General features: G+C 34.3%; 1 protein-coding gene across 3 annotated transcripts in view; it reads left to right on the top strand.

The window, feature by feature from the left end:
• Positions 1 to 21036, top strand: part of Mhcl (Myosin heavy chain-like) — a 363403-nt gene that overhangs the window by 202066 nt on the left and 140301 nt on the right. For all 3 annotated transcript variants that reach the window (XM_089086598.1, XM_089086597.1, XM_089086596.1), the window contains 6 exons: positions 252 to 396; positions 3315 to 3415; positions 7633 to 7790; positions 13034 to 13232; positions 17936 to 18161; positions 19318 to 19480. In XM_089086598.1, the coding sequence (XP_088942724.1) occupies positions 252 to 396; positions 3315 to 3415; positions 7633 to 7790; positions 13034 to 13232; positions 17936 to 18161; positions 19318 to 19480 (992 nt within the window). The remainder of the gene's footprint in view (positions 1 to 251; positions 397 to 3314; positions 3416 to 7632; positions 7791 to 13033; positions 13233 to 17935; positions 18162 to 19317; positions 19481 to 21036) is intronic.

Raw genomic sequence — 21036 nt, 5'->3', positions numbered from 1 at the left:
GTGGGAAAGCAAGCCAAGTTGAAAATTAGACAACATTTTGACTAAGATCAAAATATTCCGTCAGAGTTGGTGGTATTCTTATAGTAGAATGCCTTATTTACAGCCAATTTTTCTCTTTTATAGTCCAAATATTAAATGCTATACTCTTTATAGAGCTGGTAGTTTTATTTCACTTAAATTTGATTAAGTACCAAATATCCCTATTTCTTGTTCCCTGATATTCCTTGGTTTTAAATTGATGACCTTTATAGCAAGAAGACAAGTTAAAAGCTGGTGGAAGCTGGGCTCGTGTAGTCTCCGCACTAGAATTGCTAGGAGTAAAGCCAAACGAAGTAAAAGCCATTTGGTCCGTTTTAGCTGCCATATACCATATCGGAGTTGCTGGTGCCATCAAAGGTAAGATTCAAAATTACTATAAAATTTAATTTTGGGAACCACAGATAGATACAGATATTTTATTTATTAAATATAGATAATGCTATAAAATACACCTGCCCACATGCCTAGTGGCATAATTGAGCGCACTAAAAATTACAACAAATTATTAAACACCGTTAACAAATTAAATTAAAAAGAAAAAAAGCCTCTCGCACCACTGCCCAAATACAGACAAGGTAAGTAAAACCAAAGTCAACCTTCAGAGATAAACTTCCCCACCATTCTGCGAAACTGCTGGTAATCAGCGCACTCTCTAATATCCAGGGGAACCAACGAACAATATCGTGAACACTGTTGAAACGCCGTTAATATATTTAATATAAAAAGGTTTGACTTAATAGTATATCAGATTCAACCCTCTGATAGGAGCTGTTCAGATGCTAATCGAGCAATTCTCTAAAACTAAAAGTGAAGAAAGAACATTGAAAGCAGGCACAGTCTTGGTCTTGATTTTAGGACAAAAAATCTATTGGGAAGTCTATCCATGATTATTTTGTATTTGTTTATTTCTTAAAGAATGGTGAATGGGCTGAAGCGTATTTTAGCACGGACCATGTGGCTTTTAAATATTTTTAATATTTGCTAGCCGAATTATTTATTTGTCTTGCTAATTCCAGGACAAATATCTATGAACCTACAAAGCTTTGGTTCAATTAATTGCTTTGGCACTAAAATCTTGAAAAAAAACAACATATCAATCAGTAAACTCAATGATAAGCATATGAAGACTCATATCACTTGTGGATAATAAGAACTTCATACCTGAATTTATAAAGTGTCAATGCGAGTGGAAGAACATTCTGAAAAAGGAATGTAAATACAAAGCGCGATAGTAGGTTTGTACATGGCTTATATAAACCACGAACCATGGCTGAACTGGATCGAATAAGGCCTTTGGAGCGACGAATGACTCACTCTTGTCATTTCTAGAGAAGAATCAGGTCCAAATGGGGTCGTGATCCAATGTCCTAAGAAAGATCAACGGAGAAATCAATTCCCATGAAAAGCAGTTTTTCGGATCTCTTGGTCCCTTCATTATGAAGATAAAGTTGGGTTGACGACGCGGGACCTTCGATCGGGTGAATAGGAACTCCTTCATTTTTATTGGATTAATTTTGGCCATTGAAACTTAGAAGACTTATGAATCCGCAGGATATCATTTGAAGAATCTGGAGAAGAATCAGGTCCAAACGGGGCCGTGATCCAATGCCCTAAGAAAGATCAGCGGAGAAATCAATTTCTATGAAAACCAGTTTTTCGGATCACTTGGTCCCTTCATCATGAAGATAAAGTTGGGTTAACGATTCGGGACCTTCGATCGGGTGAATAGGAACTCCTTCATTTTCATTGGGTTAATGTTGGTCATTGAAACGTAGAAGGCTTATGAATCTGCAGGATATCATTTGAAGAATCAGGAGAAGAATCATGTCCAAACGGGGTCGTGATCCAAAGCCCTAAGAAAGATCAGCGGAGAAATCAATTCCCATGAAAACCAGTTTTTCGGATCTCTTGGTCCCTTCATTATGAAGATAAAGTTGGGTTGACGACGCGGGACCTCCGATCGGGTGAATAGGAACTCCTTCATTTTTATTGGGTTAATTTTGGTCATTGAAACTTAGAAGACTTATGAATCCGCAGGATATCATTTGAAGAATCTGGAGGAGAATCAGGTCCAAACAGGGTCGTGATCCAATGACCTAAGAAAGATCAGCGGAGAAATCAATTTCCATGAAAACCAGTTTTTCGGATCACTTGGTCCCTTCATCATGAAGATAAAGTTGGGTTGACGATGCGGGACCTTCGATCGGGTGAATTGGAACTCCTTCATTTTTATTGCGTTAGTGTTGGTCATTGAAACTTAGAAGGCTTATGAATCTGCAGGATATCACTTGAAGAGATAAATAAACATTTATAAATTTTCCACTCTGAAAGAGCGACATGGGCTGTTGCATTGTCAGAAAATAAATAATGTCAATTAATTATAAATGTCAATTAATTAAAGCCAATCAATCAATTAATTTCAGTTAATTAAAAAATTAATAGTCAGAAAATAATTAATAAAAATAATAATAATGTAGAAGGTTGTCTTTGTTTAGGTTGACCCCCATCTCATCGATAAAAAAGCGATATCTATACTACCCCTCTGAGAAACTCTCCTCACAAAATAGTTACGGGACGTAAGACTCTCAAGAACAACCTTAATAGGACGATAACATAAGAATCTTTCTACCACGTCGTATAACTGATCACATAATTTGTTTAGATTTGAGCTAATATATTATGCCACCATGCCAAACTCTATTGAAGTCTTTGAAAAAGAGTCTAACGACACTAAGCGTAAGACAAATCCTTGATCTAGAAGCTTAATCCACTCCTGATACTAAAACCTAAGACAGTTTAGCATAAATTATCTTTGTCAGAATCCACAAGAGCTGTTAGCAGATTTTCATCGTATTGATAGTTTTACAGTTCCAGTGGAATTGCTCACATTTATGAACATCATCGCGACCATCCCCTTTATGATTGTTATTTGTCTGCAACACCATTGAAGGGATTTTGTATCTGCATGATTACTTAAAGGTGTTTCAAAGAAATAGCACTGGGTAAATAAAGTTTATCTCCCTTTAGATTCTTCTTTGATAACTAGATTCTTTGGGTGCCTGATGAACTAACCCGTTTGAGAAAATTCATGATTTTAAAGATTTTCAGGTGTATAAAACTGGATGGAAGAATAAGCACCTGCACTTCTTGTTCATTACTTGAATTTTCTTTTTTAGATTGGACAGATACAATCCATTCTTTCGAGTAGAAGAGTAGGTTGTGGGCTTTATATTTTAAGTTGTTATTCAGTTTACTTTATGTTTTTTTTTTTCAAGGTTCCTTGGGAAAAGGCATTTTTGTGAAGCCACAAGCTGCACAAAGAGCAGCAACACTTCTTGGTATTTCTATAGATGATCTCACTAATGCAACATTCCAGGTAATTTTTCATCCCATGTCCGTTGTCAATTATATCTTCTTCTCTATTTCTCTCTGTCTGGTAGAGATTAGATCGTCTTATCATTGAACTTTTTAGTCTGATTGTTGAGTTATGCCGTCTTCGAATTTTCTCAGTGTGGATATTTTAGGGGATTAAATAAAAAAACAAGTTTTCTTAACTGAAAGTAAGGAACGACGTTAAAACTTAAAACGAACAGAAATTATTCCGTATATGAAAGGGGCTGTCCCCTCCTCAACGCCATGCTCGTTAAGCTAAAGTTTTTTATTTTTTAAAAAAAAATATGAGTTGTGAGAAAGTAAAACTTTAGCGTAAAGAGCGCGGCGTTGAGGAGGGGACCGCCCCTTTCATATACAGATTGATTTCTGTTCGTTTTAAGTTTTAATGTCGCTCCTTACTTACAGTTAAAAAAAAAATGTTTTTTTTATTCAATGTTTGAACGTTTTTGAATTAACGCAGCTTTCGATATTGGGTCATCATACCAGAATCCTTAAGAACAAAATCTCATATTAATTTACTTTTAATTGGTTAAATAGTTTTCTCGAAACTTGTTTAATTTTATTTACTAACGTTTTTATTAGTAATAAATATACGTAACTTACGAATTAACTTACGTAAAGAACTTCTCCCCTGTTTTTTTCCTGGCCGTAGAGACTTATGGGGGAGTTTATATTGAAGTGTATTTTGTTAAGTTTATTGATTGAATAAATTGATTGATTGATGATTGATTGAACTTCTATATTCATATATTTTTAATACGTATATTAGGGGGCTCACCCCCTATTCAATACCTAGCTCTTTAAGCTAAAGTTCGAATTTTTGTTCCAATTCTTTAAAAATGACCCCTTAATCACAAAGGCCGTTATTTAGAATAAATAGCTATAACCCCCGACCCACCCACCCCCCTACTACCAGAAGAAATCCCCCCTGAAAACGTCTGTATACTTCCTAATAACCAATACTATATGTTAACATTGGGTAAAGTTCATAACTTTCAGCCCTCCCCCCGGGGCTTCGGGGGATTAAGTCATCCTAAAGGACATACTTATCATATTTTCAACCATGCTGAACAAAATGGCTATCTCAAAATTTTTATCAGGTGACTTTGGGAAAAATATGTGCGTGGGAGGGGGCCTACTTGCCCTCCATTTTTTTGGTCACTTAAAAAGGGTACTATAACTTGTAATTTCCGTTCCAATGAGCCCTCCCACGATATTCTAGGACCACTGGGTCGATACGATCACCCCTGGAAAAAAAAAAAAATAATAAAAAAAAAAATAAACACGCATCCGTGATCTTTCTTCTGGCAAAAAATGCAAAATTCCGCATTTTTGTTGATAGGAGCTTGAAACCTCTACAGTAGGGTTCTCTGATACGCTGAATATGATGGTGTGGTATTCATTAAGGTTCTATATTTTTTAGGGGGTCTTTCCCCCTTTTTTCGAAAATCAGCCAAATTTTCTCAGGCGCGTAACTTTTGATGGGTAGGACTAAACTCGATGAAAATTATATATTTGAATTCAGCATTCAAATTTGATTCTTTTGATGTATCTATTGCTATCAAAAACCCGTTTTCTAGAGTTTCGGTTACCATTGAGCCGGGTCGCTCCTTACTTACAGTTCGTTAACACGAACTGTTTGATAAATGAATTGAATTGAAAATCAAGTATTTTGTAGTAGGCATCAAAAATAAAAAGACAAGACAGATAGTCCGAGTAATTGAGAGGCAAAAATGTTTAAATGGCACCGGTAAATGGTGGGAGTAAGTATGGAAGAGGAGAACCGTCAAGAATGGAACCTGAAAACTACACTTCTTTCACTCAAGGCTTTATTTTTTACAATTTTATTCTTACAATTAGTCTGATTTTTTTTAACCATCTTAATTTGCTGTGATTTGTGTTTTCCTGTTTGAATTTATATAGTATATTTTGTGCAAGTTTGATTCTGTGGGCCAAATTTTGTGTAAATTTAATTCTCTAGGATGTATATGTTTCCAAAATTTTACTTATTGGTGTGGAGTTTATTAGGATATTCTAGTAAGCATTCTAGTTAAAAATATATGTGGACATTTATTCTAAGTAGATTTTGATCTTCTAGGCCTTAGGAAACTAGCTTCGGGATTTTAATTTCTTTGCTATTCTCTTTTACTCTAAACTTTTTTAAATCTTAAGTGAAGTTTCAAAGATTTATTTCTTTTACTTCTACCATATTATGTCGCAGTGACTAGCTACACAATTTCAACAAAGAAAAAAAGCACGGTTAAGGAGGTAATACAAACCGATTTGTTTTTTCAGACTCAACTTGAAAATGAGGCTTTTGTGATCGCTTAGACGCAGAAATATCAGTGACAGAATTCATTTTGCTTTTTTGCTTCTGCTAAAAGACAAATAATGAAAAACTGCTCTGACTTAATATGTTGCACAATATCAACTATGCGAGCAATGCACGTACCAGCTTCAGTATATCTTCCCCCAAAGGTTCAAAATTCGATCCGAATGCCGATGTAAAATTTGATATTTTGCTATTAAAAAATTAATAAACAGGAAAACACAAAGCACAAATTACAGCAAATTTAGCCAAAAGAGATAATGAAAAATTGCTCTGACTTAATATATTGCGCACAATCAACTATGCGAGCAATGCATGCAGTAGCTTCAGTATGTTGTCCCCTCAAAGATTGAAATTTTTTTCTGAATGCCAATATAAAACTTAATACGTTGCTAATTTGTTATAAATATAATGTTAAAACTAATTTATAGATTCTTTTAAGATGCTCTTATACTTCTGCGGCCACTGCTACATGCAGCAGCTTAAAAGAAGAATTCACTCACATAAGAAACTTGTGTTGCATTTTTTTCTTATGCCAATTATCGCATGTTCTAGTCTGGAGTAAACGTCTAAACATTGTCACCAGTTTTGATTAGTTCTGCTGCTTATATTTGTTTATATTTTTAACAAAATTTTTTGGCATAAAAATGTAGGCCAACGTAACCCCAAAAACGACTAAAAAAAATCATTCGTTGGTGTAGTATCTACACCAGTAGCAAGTTCATAAATATTACATATTCCTACTGTTTCTCTTTGCCCAAAATGAGAAACGACAGAACAGGAGTATCGTCAAGAATGGAACCTGAAAACTACACTGCTTTCACTCAAGGCTTTATTCTTTACAATTTTACAATTTTATTCTTTATAATTTTTCACATCATATTCGTTGTAGTTCTTCAAATATTCTCCGATTATTTTTTCAATTTTACAATTTTATTCTTTACTATTTTTCACATTATATTCTTTGTACTTCTTCAAATATTCTCCAGTTATTTTTTCAATTTTACAATTTTATTGTGTACAATTTTTCACGTCACATTCGTTGTACTTCTTCAAAGATTCTCTGATTATTTTTTCAATTTTACAATTTCATTCTTTACAATTTTTCACATCATATTCGTTGAGCTTCTTCAGATTTTCTCCGATTATTTTTGCTGTAGTTCTAGTTATAAAAAGTCAAACGGATTAATTAAAGTTATATCACCTAAAAATATGTCTAGCTAAGCTGGAACCGCAAACGATTTTTAAATTTAGAACAAAGTAAAAAAAAATAAATATGTAAATTAAGGTTTTAGGCTATACTGTCCTCAACACTGAGTTGAACAAACATTGTCCACATTTTCATGTTTAAGCGTCAGATTAGACACGGAGTTGTACATGTGTCCAGAATTTACTGTAAAGCTGAAAATGGAACAATACATATTGCTTGAAAAAAAATTCAGCTTAAATTCTGCTAGCCTGATTAACTTGCCAGGGTCTTTCCAAACTAACCTAGGAAAGACCTAAAACTAGCCTGTACTTTGAGTTAAAGCAATTCTTGAAAACAAAAGAATCCCGAGTGATTATTGCATGCGTAGAAGCTTCAGTTGTAATCAAAATGAAATGCACATTAATAATCTCAATTATCCGGTATCATTTGAAAGTTTCGCTTTTTACGGAAGTCGCCGGACGCCTCAATAAAAAAAGGCGCTGTTTTTTTATTTTTTTTTTTTTATTTTCCCTATGTTAAATTGTCCAGGACACAATTCTTAACGATTTCCCATACTCTTAGGGTGGCATCTAGAAATAAAAGCTATAACGAACAGGTTTTAATGTAGGAAATATCTCTCCTGAAGCTAGTCCTTTTCGAATGTATTTCTTCTTTTTTCTAGGTCAGTTCGACAAATAGCCTTTCTCCATATCGGTCCTCTCCCTCTACTGAGAGGACTTCAGCTTTGGAAAAAAAATTAGAACCCTTTGAATGTCTTGAAGGACTAGCACATGGTCTCTACTTAGAGGTTCTTACGGTTCTAGTTGCCTTAATAAACAGGTAGGCCTAGCTAGTTCTTATCGTTCTTTTTTCTTTTTTGAAATATTTGCAACATGAAACAAGCCACTTGAGAAGATTGAAAGTATAATGTGAAGTGTCTTCCAATCTTTTCTTTTTTTTTTTTTTTTTTTTTTTTTTTTTCTTTTTTTTTTTTTTTTTTTTTTTTTACCATATCTGTCCTGCTTTGATCTGAATTGGAATCATTACTTTGAAATGAATTGCAACCCTTGTTATATATAATAACGTATGTTATAGTATCAAATGAGCGATAGATCATATGAAAACAAAAGGAATGTGAAGAGAGTGGAGAAAGCATTAAAATTTGAGCTAAGGAGGTGTGAAGTGGAGGCCATGGATAAAAATGCCGAGGATCTGGAAGATGCAGCTAGACGGAGCGATAAGGAAAGAATTAAAGAGAGATGGGCAGAATATTTTGGGAATTTGCTAAACCGAAATAGAGTTGCAGGTGAAGATATAGAGGAAAATGAAAATGTTTGTTATACCTTGGATGTGAGGGAAGATTTGTTTTGCGAGGAAGAATTAACGACAGTACTAAATGAATTAAAAAAAATAAAGCTCCAGGTGCTGATTGGGTAGTAAATGAGTTTCTCAAATATGGTGGCTCTGAGGGTAGAAATAAGTTACTGAAGACTATGAATATGATTTTTGAAAAAGGGGAAGTACCTAACGATTTTAGGAAAACCTTAGTTAAGCCACTTTATAAGAAAGGTGATAAAAGTGAGTGTGGTAATTATAGGGGCATTAGTCTGGTCTCTGTAGGTAGAAAATTACTTAGTAATATGATACTTTTTAGACTGAGAGATGCTGTAGAAAAAGCTTTAAGAGAAGAATAGTTCGGTTTCAGAGAAGGTGGAGGATGCGTCGACCAAATTTTCACTCTTAGGTTAATAATTTAGAAGTGCCTGAGTTGTCAAACCCCTTTGGTTCTCAGTTTTATAGATTATGAGCGAGCATTCGATTTTCTGTTGATAGAAGAGCTATAGCAAAGGTTTTATCCTTGTATGATATACCAGACAAATACATTAAAGTGATTAGTGCTATGTACGAGAACGACACGACTGTAGCTAATGCAAAAAATGAGTTCAGCATCTGATTTTTTATTGAATCAGGTGTTAAGCAGGAACTTGTTTTATCTCCATCTATATGGGTCATTTTGATAGCTTTTGTATTAAGGAGCACAGGAAAGGCAATGACAGACTACGGAATCAAATGGGGAGGAAAAATTTTCGTGGACTTAGATTATGCTGGTGATTTAAGCATCCTAGATGAAAATATGGGCAAAATGAACGAGCTTTAATAGTTTTTGTGAGTTCGGAGTGCTAGAATAGGTTTTAAAATTATATGTTAAGAAGACTAAGTCGCTTAGGCTAGGAATAAGTGAAGATGAAAAGATGACGTTGGGTGATGAAAAGATTGATCAATTGGGCAGCTTCACTTACCTTGGTAGTATTATTAGTAAAGATGGTGGGAGCAGTGAAGATGTTAAAAGTAGAATAGTCAAAGCTCCGGGTGTTTTTTCACAATTAAAAAAGTTTGGAAGAATAGGATGATAAGTCTGCAAACCAAGATTAGAATTTTAGAAGCTACAGTGATGACAGTAGTCAAATATGGCTCTGAAGCATGGGCGCTTCGAAAAGCGGATGAAGATTTGCTAGATGTATTGCAGAGAAATTGCTTAAGGATTGTTCTGGGTACCGGGATGACTGACAGAATTTCAAATAATAGGCTGTGCGGAAAATGTGGTTCAATACCGCTCTCTAGGGCTATAATGAAAGAAAGGTTGAGATGGCTAGGGCACGTTGTGCGGATGAAGGAAGACAGATTGCCGAAGATTGTTCTTTTCGACCAACCGTCTAGGGCTAAATGGAAAGCAGGTCATCCTCGTATGGGGTGTGAGGACGTCATTAAGAAATATTTAAAGGAAATGGGAACTTCGTGGGAGGGTGTAAAAAGGGAGGCCTTGGATAGATTGGGATGGAGGTAGCTGTGTCGGCCTCAGGCGGCTTGGTGCTGCGGTGAGTTGTTAGTAGTAGTAGTAGTAGTAGTATAGCGCGTGGAAACTGTTTGAAAACGTGCAGGCATTGATTATCCCCAGCATAACATTAATGTTCTATATATATATTTTATTGCATGAAGTACTATCTCGCGAATTTTTTATTGTTTTTTATGTTAAACTTTTCTGATTAGTCAGTGTTTATGTGATTACCTAGTACCTTTCCACACAAACTTTCTTTGATATTTTAAAGAAATTACTTGAACTAAGTGAATAAATTTCTCAGATTTTTTTGGAATATGTATTTGAGTCGATCCCTGAAAGTTTCATTCCTGGCTCTACTACTTTCCTGTAAATATCAGAAAGTGTTTGTTCGTAAACCGATTTTTTACATTATGTCTTGTTAGGTAAATCTGTCAAATATGTGTATTAGACAAGTCTAGAATAGGTCAAACGTAAGAGCTTTAGCTTCTTCCTTTTTTTTCTTATGAATCAACCTTTTAACTTTCCAGCAATTATCTTGCTTTAGTTCAATTGGCCAACATGTCGTATCCTAGAAATTCATTTTGATTATCCCTGGATGATGTTTATATATTTCTCGCTCTTTGTCATGCTCTTGCATTTGACTCTTTTGAATTTTTTTTTTTTTTGCTCACGCAAATTTTGTGCTAATGCATCAAAAATAAAAAAGAATTAGAGTATTATGGCGTCATGTCTATCCCAGTTGATTCATTAGTTTGATGGGAAGTTTTCCATTTTTAGCAAAAGAGTTAATATTATCGGAGATTTTGGGATGATTTTCGACATTTTTCTAATTCTTGCAGTAAACAAAAATGAATATTTAATCCAGCTCATTTTTTTTTACTATTAAACAAAAAACAACATACATAATAACATAATACTCTTCCGGGCTGCCCAAGAGTCTGACTCAAGGCTGTCCAAAGGGTCAAGTACACATTAAAAAACAAATATACCCTCATCCAAAATTGATTTTCAATCCAAATTTTACTTATCAACGTATAAACTAACAGTAGAGTCCCCTAATTTTCTTTTGAATATACAGCTGGCGTACTGAATCACTTGGTCATTTTATGTACAGCACTCGAATCGCTCTATCCTGAAGTATCCTTACGTGGTCAACCAAAATCCAAAATTGATTTTCAATCCAAATTTTAGTTATCAACGTATAAACTAACAGTAGAGTCCCCTAATTTTCTTTTGAATATACAGCTGGCTTACTGAATCACGTGGTCATTTCCTGTACAGCACTCGAATCGCTCTATCCTGAAGTATCCTTACGTGGTCGACCACAGATACGAATGTTCCAAGCCACACTAAAGATCAGCAGAGAATATAGGGATGAATCATTTAGAAATACAATATTCTGAGAAATTAGTATATAATGACTCGGTTTTCTCAGGATGCCTACGCTCCGTGGAAGTTCTCAGGATACATTTTCAACACGTTTCTTAAAGCTAAAGGTTTCATCGAGGAATATTCCTAGTTATTCACTGATTTACAACGTTTTATTTCTCCTTCAGAATAAGTGATACTCTTGATTCAAGAATAATAGTTGGGTGTATGCGAATATATGACAAGGTTGCTCTTTGTTTGATTTATTTGTAATTTGTTAACCCTAATCCGGGTTGATATTTCATCGAGATATTGTTCGCATTTCTGAACCAACAGAGTTTCGGTTTTAGTCAGACACAAAAGCGATGTCTCGTCTGCAAATGGAAACTGCAAATAGAAACTGTGAGCTCGGTATCCCCATAAAATAAATCACGGATTTTATGTATGGATCCAATGATCAATTTACAAATGTTGTTAACAAAAATCAAAGATAACAGTCGTCCAAGGACCGATCCTTATGAAACACTGCAAGTGACTGGTAGCGTAGACGACATTGATCCATTAACGTGAGCATACGTTGTCGATTTGCAAGAAATCCATGTAGAAATGCTAGTGCAGGTCCTCTGACACATGTGCAAAAGAATTTCATGATTAACACTGGCGAAGTTAGATCTAAAAATATTGCAGCCAGCTTATATCCTCGGTCTAATACGGAATTTATCACGCTTGTCAAATATATTATGGCTTACCCAGCCGTGTGGCCGTATTTGAATTTAAAACTGTGTAGGGCTAAATATATTATTACCCTTGAAATATCAATTTAATCTGTTTACATAACATTGTTCTAAAATACGTGACATAATAAGAATCACCGAAATTGGCCTGTAATTTCCTAATTTTTCCAGCATCTCCACTTTTATACACCGGTATCACTTTAGCTTCCTTAAATAAGCGGGGAAGTCCCTTCTTTCAATAATAAATTTATTAGTGGAGCAAATATTTTTTTTAATAATTCCCAGAGAGATTATATCACTCCCTGTAGCAGTACCTTTCATATTGTATTTGATATTTTTTATTTCTTTTTCATTTGCTTGAATTATATTAGTGTTACATTCGATGCATCTAACAGTGTATTCTAATCCAATGCTAGCTAGCATTTAATGATATCATCAAATTGTTCACGATGCCCTTGGTTTTCTTGCAATATGTCGTGCAATAAGCTTTAACCAGTGGTATTTTGGGTATATAGCTGTAAGTTGAATATTTTTGTTTCCGACGTAAAATGTGTCATGTTTTTTTTTTACAACCTTCATGGTGGAAATTCTAAATTTGAAAACTGAGTTTTTTTCACAAACTGGTGAAATGAAAAACTCATGAATGAAAATGAAATGAAAAACAAAAACTATCATGGGTTAAGTCGATGTTTAGGTATGCATTAACTATCTTGGCGTCTTTATTTTCAGCCAATCATAATCTGCCTCGTCTTTATAAACAGTCCTAATTGTTCCAGAGTCATTATACCTAGATATGTATGTCTAGTTAAGCGCACACGAGATCGGGGCTTCATCAAAATATTTAAGAAAGCCACTCATCTCTTCATAATTACTGGTCAAAGAAAAATGCAGAATTAGGCGTCTCGTAACGTAACAGTACTTTTTTTCATATGGTATGTTGGATAAACTATAATGCTTTGACAAAAGGTATGTATGAAAGAACATTTGTCTATTGGGGGGGGGGGGGGGTAAAGAAATTAGAAAAAAATAAATATTGGAAAAAATATATAAAAATTTTAGGGAAAATTGTAAAGTTATACCTACGTTTCTGCTGCAGAAGCTGTCTATAATTTTCAGTTATCTTATGAGTTTATTTATTCTAGATCTATATCTTCATCTGCCAATTGTATATCTTCTTTGTTGCTTTTCGATTCACCCGGTTTCCAGAATGGTGCTACTTGTCGATCACCCTCTTTTTCTGGTGCTACTTTTACTGACCTGCAACATAACTACCTGCAAGAACGTCTTCAACAATTATTCTATGATGTCACAATCGGTTCCACTAAAGATAAATACGCACAAGTAAGACTACCTTTGAATATCTTAATTTATATAATTGGTAAGTGTCAGGAACACCTAGCCAATCACGTTAGGCTATACAAAGGGAGTTTATATATATATATATATATATATATATATATATATATATATATATATATATATATATATATATATATATATATATATATATATATATATATATATATATATATATATATATAAAAATATATATATATATATATATATATATATATATATATATATATATATAATATATATATATATATATATATATATATATATATATATATATATATATATATATATATATATATATATATATATATATATTGATGTTATTCCAGCAAATAATTAATTTGAAAAAAACATGGAATATTTTTGTTGCTTATAGGGATTTAAGAGATTATAGAGATCGTATACAGTCAGTAGGTTTCAATGTTCAATCTGGTTTAACTAACAAAAAGGGAAATAAATTAGATTATAATACATTTCTCTTTGACAAAACGTACGTTGAACCCTTTAAACACAAAGTATTGTTCACTTAACATGTAGTACGACTTCTACTTCACTTCACGCTCCTCCTCAATATATAAATTAAGTTAAGCTTAATGATAGCATTTCCTCCTTCCTCCCCCCACTTACAACTGCCTCATCTTTTTAAACTAAACTAAAAAATTAATCAATATTCCAAAAAAACTTCATATAATTTAGATTGTTTAACTTTTTCGTCTTCAACTAATTATTCCTTTAAATTATTTTTGAAAGACGCAAAGGAGCATATATTTTGAATAACCAAGTAAGCGACTACTATCTGCGTAATATTTGCTGTACTATTGATCGGATTGCCTACTCTCCAAATGAGAATAGCTATAAGCTATAATTATTGGCTAATAAATGTAGCCTAAAATCTCTAGGAAAGCTTCAAAATTGGGACTATTCTGAATAGCGAGTACCACGTCTTGATATAACTAAGTTAAAACGCCCTCTGACTATTTTAGTAGGCAGTTGGGTCGGAGCAGAGATGTGCATATGCAGGTATAATCAGGCATAAATTACAGCTGGAGGTGAAACCTCCTTAAACCCCGACGTGTTACCTTCTCGGTATCCTCTCTGCCGAGGAATGCCAAAGTTAAAACTGAGAGTTCAGCAACCCTGAATTACGTCAAGTCGTAATCGTGGTACCATCTACCACCCTGGTGAGAAAATAAGCTAAAAAGCACACAATAGATACTAAGCAAACAACTTTTTATTTTCCTCACAATCTGCTGTAAAAATGAAAATTAAATTACGCACTGGTTTATCCTTATATGCAAATTGCATGGGGCAAGTGACCAATCGGGAGAATATAATCGGGGGAAAGGAATATATTACTTGAAGTTCAATCTGTTAACTATCGTGTTTGAACGCCTGGGGAGATGTGACTCCTAACTTTGTTACGTCAACAGTCTGTTACGTCATCATAATATGTCATCATCATAATACGTCCCATCAATATACGTCATCATCATATAAATTAACGAAAAGGAAAGGGACTCTTATCTGATTAATAATTCTGTGTCCTACAACATTCAACATGCCCCCACTATGATCAATGGCCACCACCACGTTCTCCTTGGTACAAACAAAAAAAGAAATGAAATAAGAGCAAAGACACCGAAGTTCAAAATTTACTACTGTTCTTTGAATGATCATGTTACTTTATGTCTCACTTTAGTTACTTATGTATTAAGCAAACACTTCTACCTCTGCTCTGTTTGGCTAGAGTTGAAATTTTGTTATGATTATTTGAATTAATAAAGATTTACCTTACCTTTTCTTTCTGGCATCTTGTTCCTTTGGATATCTTCTTCAAAATTTGCGTTTTGCTGGGGTTTATGGATATAGGTGTTATCTTGTTGAAGATCAACCACCATCCAAAGGTTTTCTGTATTGGGCATCTCAAATAATCGGAATAATCGGGCTCGTGTAGCACAGTTAATAAACAAGTTTCTTCGCCCTCTCGAATTTGTGTTTGAGTGAATGAGGATTTGGTGCAGGGGAAGGTACCAGGTCTTCTTAGGGATTAGCTCCACTAACTTCTTAACCTCCATCAGTAAAAACAGCTCTAAACCAGGATCAAAAATAAGCTTACCCCATGACGCAGTTTAAACGTAGTATTGGCTACCAAACATTTCGGGAAAAAATGTGGGAAAGGGACACTGGTTAGGATTGTGGAGGAATAAAGAATTAATCCTTGCTAGGCCTATAACCGAGGGATAGGAGAATAAGGATCAGTTATAGATACCAACTGAGGGTGAGCATTGAGTAAATAGCTACATAATACAGGTATAGGTATTAACTAGTTATGAGGGGAGAGATTCCTGCAAGGATCGCAGTTGAGAAAGGCTAGGCCTTGGGAAGGAAATCCTAATTGGGCATAAATGACGACTACCAGTGGCCTGCTGAGTGGTCTCATTTACTACCGAGTCCAAAAGTGATTCATCCTTGCCACTTTTCGAGGCCAAGCGCCCTAGTAAGTTGACAGGGCAGACCTTCAACCGCCTCCACCCATATTTTTAATACCACCCGACATCTCGAATTTCTGTCTCTCAACCTCTTGGAAGAGATCCCAGTACCTCTTCTTTACAACCCAAAATTTCGAGCCTATCATTTTCTGTCATAGATAAAATGGAAAACCACGAATTAAAGAAACATTTCATTCCGAGCTGTCTCTGCTGAGTGTTTCAATTTCGAATCTTTGAGGGAAATGGTAAACTGATGTATCCTTTTCTGAAGGGACAGCATCAATAGCGGTTTCAGGCCTCATAATCAGGGGTGGGGGCAAGGTATACTACGGGTATACCTTTTATTTAGAATAAAAGGAATTTAATATCATATCAGAAAAATTAGGGGTGGTAGCTGTCTCCCTCTGCCCGGGTCTTGAACTACCACTGGATAGCGTGCTGTGCGCCTCATTTCTACGATTTGAGGGTTGTAACCACTCACTAGTAACAAAAAACTATTAAAGGCTATGAACGAAAAAGAATACTGAAAAATTAATCGTCTGTGGAAAAGTCAGAAGTTTATTTTCATCAGTGGCATACCAAGGAGACCATAAACAAAGGCCTGTAACCTTCTATTAAGGGATGTCTTTTTGGTATTCATTTTTTCATTAAATTAACTTGTTTCTTGTGGTGAAATTGGTTCTGCCTCTTAGCTACATCAACCAGAATTGATTCTAGATAAATTTTATTGTACTCCAACCCTGAGTTAAGTTAACCAGAGATGGTGTGATCATTCCCCCTTCAGAAATGTTTAATTTGTAGAACAATTCAAACAATTAAAATAAGGGGAAATACCACGAGTCATATTATTACAACCAGTTTTGCTGATATATTTTACATAGACTGCGAACCAATATATATATATATATATATATATATATATATATATATATATATATATATATATATATATATATATATATATATATATATATATATATATATATATATATATATATATATATACATATATATATATCATGTATTTTTTTACTGTATAAAAAAAAACTTGTGTTTAATTTTTGTTCCAAGTTAGTTAATTTGGAAGGTAAAGTTTGCAATAAAACCTATGGAAAAGCCACCAGGTGTGTGTTGGTCTAGTGAAGGAATATACGGCTCGTCACTGGGAAATCTTGGGTTCGACTCCTTCGCCATGTGCGATTTTTTCTTGCAATTACCTTTAATTGGATTCTTTGAAAAATCAGCATTTTCACTATTATTGATTTCACTTCAACGTTTTATAAAAGTGTATAAAATTGCGTTTTAATCTTTTAATTTTTCAATTAAACTAAATTTATTTGTTCTGTTTTTGTAAGTATTTTCTCTTAGCAGGATTTTATTTGGTAACGTTAAAACTGTATGGGTTTTATAGTAACTGCAATTCTAAAACAACGAAAGATGCACTAAGAACTGAAGAAAAACATTTTTTGGAAAGCCAAAAAGTTGAAAATGCAGTGAAACGACAAGGGAAAAAAAGTTAAAGAATTGTTTTTTTCAAATTTTACTTTAGATGTAGGTGTAGACTAGAAGAAGAAATGAAAGCTGTTTCCCTTTGCTTTTTATAAATTTTTATGGAAGATTATAAGAACTGTAGTCATGACAAAAAAAATTGCTTAGAATGTTTATTATTTCCTATTTAAGGTTTCATAAATTAACCGAGCACCGAGGAAGAGGCCAGGGAATTTTATGTCGAAGTATTATTTTTGTCCATTTTCCCATTTATCGAGGAGGGGGGGGGTCTTTTGACTATATCCAAGGGTAGTATTCTCTTCAGTGTCCTCTGTCTGAGTGCATGTCTTCTAATATCTAATTCATCCCTTGTTTGATTTCAGCAAAATGTATTTCTCTTTGCAGTTTTTTTTTAAACTAGCTTCAAATGTTTATGTTGGCCCTGAGTGACATCTTTCTTGATTTAGGCTTTTATTCAGCACCCTTCGTCTCGTATAAATTTGTTTTCTAGCAATACATTGACAAATTAAAATTTTACTATCAGATTAATGCTTAAAGAAAGAAAAACGAGCAAAAATGGGGTTTTTATAGGCCAAATATTCATTTGGCCTATAAAAACCCCATTTTTGCTCGTTTTTCTTTCTTTATGTGATGTCAGGCCAATGTGGTTTAAGAAATTATCTTTGATTAATGCTTTTTATTTTCTTTTAGGAAAACATTGAGTTCCCATCAGAGATTGAACACGATGATGTTGCAACATCAGTCTCTCAGTTATTAGATCTCAAGCCTCCTAATGCGTTAGCGAGATCATCATTCCAGAATCTAAGGGATGCTGGAAAGCGCGGCTTGCTATGGATGCTCGATGAAGAAAGTCTGGTTACAAACGTGTCTGATGAAGAGCTTGTAAAACGGATCCTAGATCAGTTCTCAGATAAAGGTTAGAAGCTGTAATGAGTAATCATCACTCAGAGGGGATATGATGCCTTTCAGTATTTGTAATATGCTTAGTATGAACTACTCAGTTTTTCTTTCTTACTTTGAAGATTCAATGTGCGTCAAGTAAAAGAAAGTTTTGTCCGTTCGAAGACAAACCTGTAAAAAGAAGTTGTTGTTATCAGTCTCTAAAGTTAATTGGTGACTTCTTTCGTATTGTAAGGCCTGTGAAACGACAGTACAAAAAAAGTTATAAATAAATCGTAATTTAAATTGTATTATGAGGACAAGAGAAAAAATATTTTATCCCCTCCTCCAACCGTAAAATTAAAAAAAAAAATCTTTGGCTGAAAGTATAAACTCAGTCGCTTAACCATGAGACAAAAGAGGATACACCCTCTTGTGGTTATTTGAAACCAATTCGAAGCTGATTTAAGAGTAGCCCGTAAAAATGTTGGCTTCAGCTATCCTTTGTGGAACCCTAGGTGATACTAGATGTTACTGACACCTGTCAGTTATGTAAATTAAGACTGGCCAAGTTCATATACAATTTTGTACACAAATTGAAGATTTTATCATAATAAAAAAAAAAAAAAAGTAAACGAAATAGTGTATAAAAAGAAGAAAAGTGTACAAAGGGGGAAGCAGACTATGACAGGATCGTGTTACTGAAATTAAACTTATGTATTAACGAGTTCCATAGCAACACGCATGGAACTGAGCCGGATTCCTTCCCTTGTGCCATACATTTTTGAATATTTTGAGTTTTATATAGAGTTTTTTTTTTTTTGATTTTTTTATAGGCTCTGCGAGAAAAGTGGAGTGCAGTAGAATAAAATCCTTCTGACTTTTGTTCCTCGGAAAAAGTTGAAGCTCTTGTTATGTTGTTCTTTGAGCGATGTTTTGAATTGTCTGAAAAGAATAAGTAGAACACATCTCAATAGCGAAAAGAAAGAAAAATATAAATCATAGTTGAAGATATCATGTCTATTGTAATTTTTTAAGCAATAATTATTCAAAGTATTAATGATAAGCTGGCGTTGGCAATGTGTCTCTTTTGGAAAATTGAAACAAAAAAGAAAGCTGTAACATGCCTTAGCAGCATGAAGAATGAAAAAAAAAAGTCCTTCGTTTTTTAAACATGTTTATTTATTTTCTAGTGTATGGAAAGGCTCTTGAAAAGGGGACTAGTAGTAATCAGTTTATCATTCGTCATCTGCGTGGAACGAATCCAGTTGTATATACCGCCTCAGGCTGGCTTAAACTTTGCAGAGAGAACCCTATTATAGGAAATGTCTCTTCTCTTCTCCAAGAGTCTATCAGGTGGGTCCTTTTCTTTCATTTTTCTTCCTTCTTTTTTCTCAGTGTAATTCATGGTGTGTATTAAAGGGACCACTTGATCTTCATTTACAGTTTTTTTTTTCACTCTAGTACTTATATATTTACCTTGAAAACAAGCATTTACAGTTTTTTTTCGAGGAGGGGGGGGGATAAAGAAACGGATTATAGTTGATAATTTGAATAACAAGTGCCCAAAAATACAGGAAATTTTAAGATGTCCTGAGGGCAGGGTCGTATCCAAAAAATTTTCGGGCGGGGGGGGGGGGGGTCAACACCTTTTTTTGTTTTTTTTACGGAATTTTTTTTTTAAACACATCGAAAAATGTGTTTATATTCATTTTTGTTAAGTGTTTCCGAGTTGGGCAAACATTTTCTTTTTTGGGTAGGGGGTCAACCCCCCCCCCCACACCCCGTGGATACGACCTTACCGGGGGGGGTCCACTTTGCATACGTCCCTGCTTCGTGCTTTAGAGGGTTGCTGAGAGATATCGAATATATTTTACATCTACCCTCCAGGGTATTCGCGGTCTGATTATATTAAGCTTATATCCAGCATTGCGACGGATGGTACAACTGCGCCGTATTTATCGCATTTTCGTTCGACCTTTTAAATCTGTACAGCTTTTTCTTTATAGCAAAATTTAGTACAATTTTGCAGAACTAATGTATAACGTAACTCTTTTATCTCTATATAATATTGCCAGATCCAAAAGGTGATCTCTATACCTTTATACATTCTACAGATCAAAATCAGATTTTAAAGGAACAATGAAAAGATAAAAAACTTAACAAAATGAGAGAAAAATTATACCTCAGGCCCCACAAAATACTCTATGGCCTGTATCTATAGGGGGAACAACTATACAACTAAATGAAAACTGTCGCCAACCATTCAAAATCAGCTGAAATCAAGCCATGAGAGGTGCTGCGCACAAACCAAACATAACCAAAAGAAAAAAAAATAATGATTAAAAAAAATAATAAAGGTCGTATCTGACGTTTTTAAACTTCTGGAATAATTTCCCGGATAGCCTGCAACCGTTTGCTATGCTACACTCAAAGAGAAGATCAGCAGGGCGATTTGTTGTGCTGGATCATCCAGAAAATCCCTTGCCTCGATTTATTGCTTAGTATATTAATCGCGTGCTACTTACTCCGTCGGTGCATCTATTGTTTTATCGGGAAGATATACCGGCAAAACAAAACGTGGTATTATAATTATGCTAAATTTATGCAATACGTGCCTAAGTGCCATAGGAATTTCCGATTTGAAAATTTGAACTCATAGATCCATACCACTATGATTCAGAACTTGTGTAAACTCAATGGTTAAACCTAATGAGTCGGCCTTTTCACCAACTTTAACTTGAGTGCCTTTTAATATTTTTATGTGAGTTTTTTCTTTCTTTTATTTTTATTTTCTATATTATAGATAAATAAAAAGGTGAAAGAAAACGGAAGTGTCATATTTCTTATATTTCTTAGTTGTCACTTTAAAGTACCTATCTTGCTAGTACCTATCTTACTACCCGTTACAT

The sequence above is a fragment of the Artemia sp. Qi Xiang Cuo genome, chromosome 3 (assembly GCF_049724085.1).
Source record: "Artemia sp. Qi Xiang Cuo chromosome 3, ASM4972408v1, whole genome shotgun sequence".
Lineage (NCBI taxonomy): Eukaryota > Metazoa > Arthropoda > Branchiopoda > Anostraca > Artemiidae > Artemia > Artemia sp. Qi Xiang Cuo.
Note: the sequence above shows the minus strand (reverse complement) of the source record. Positions and strands in the feature narration are given on the sequence as shown.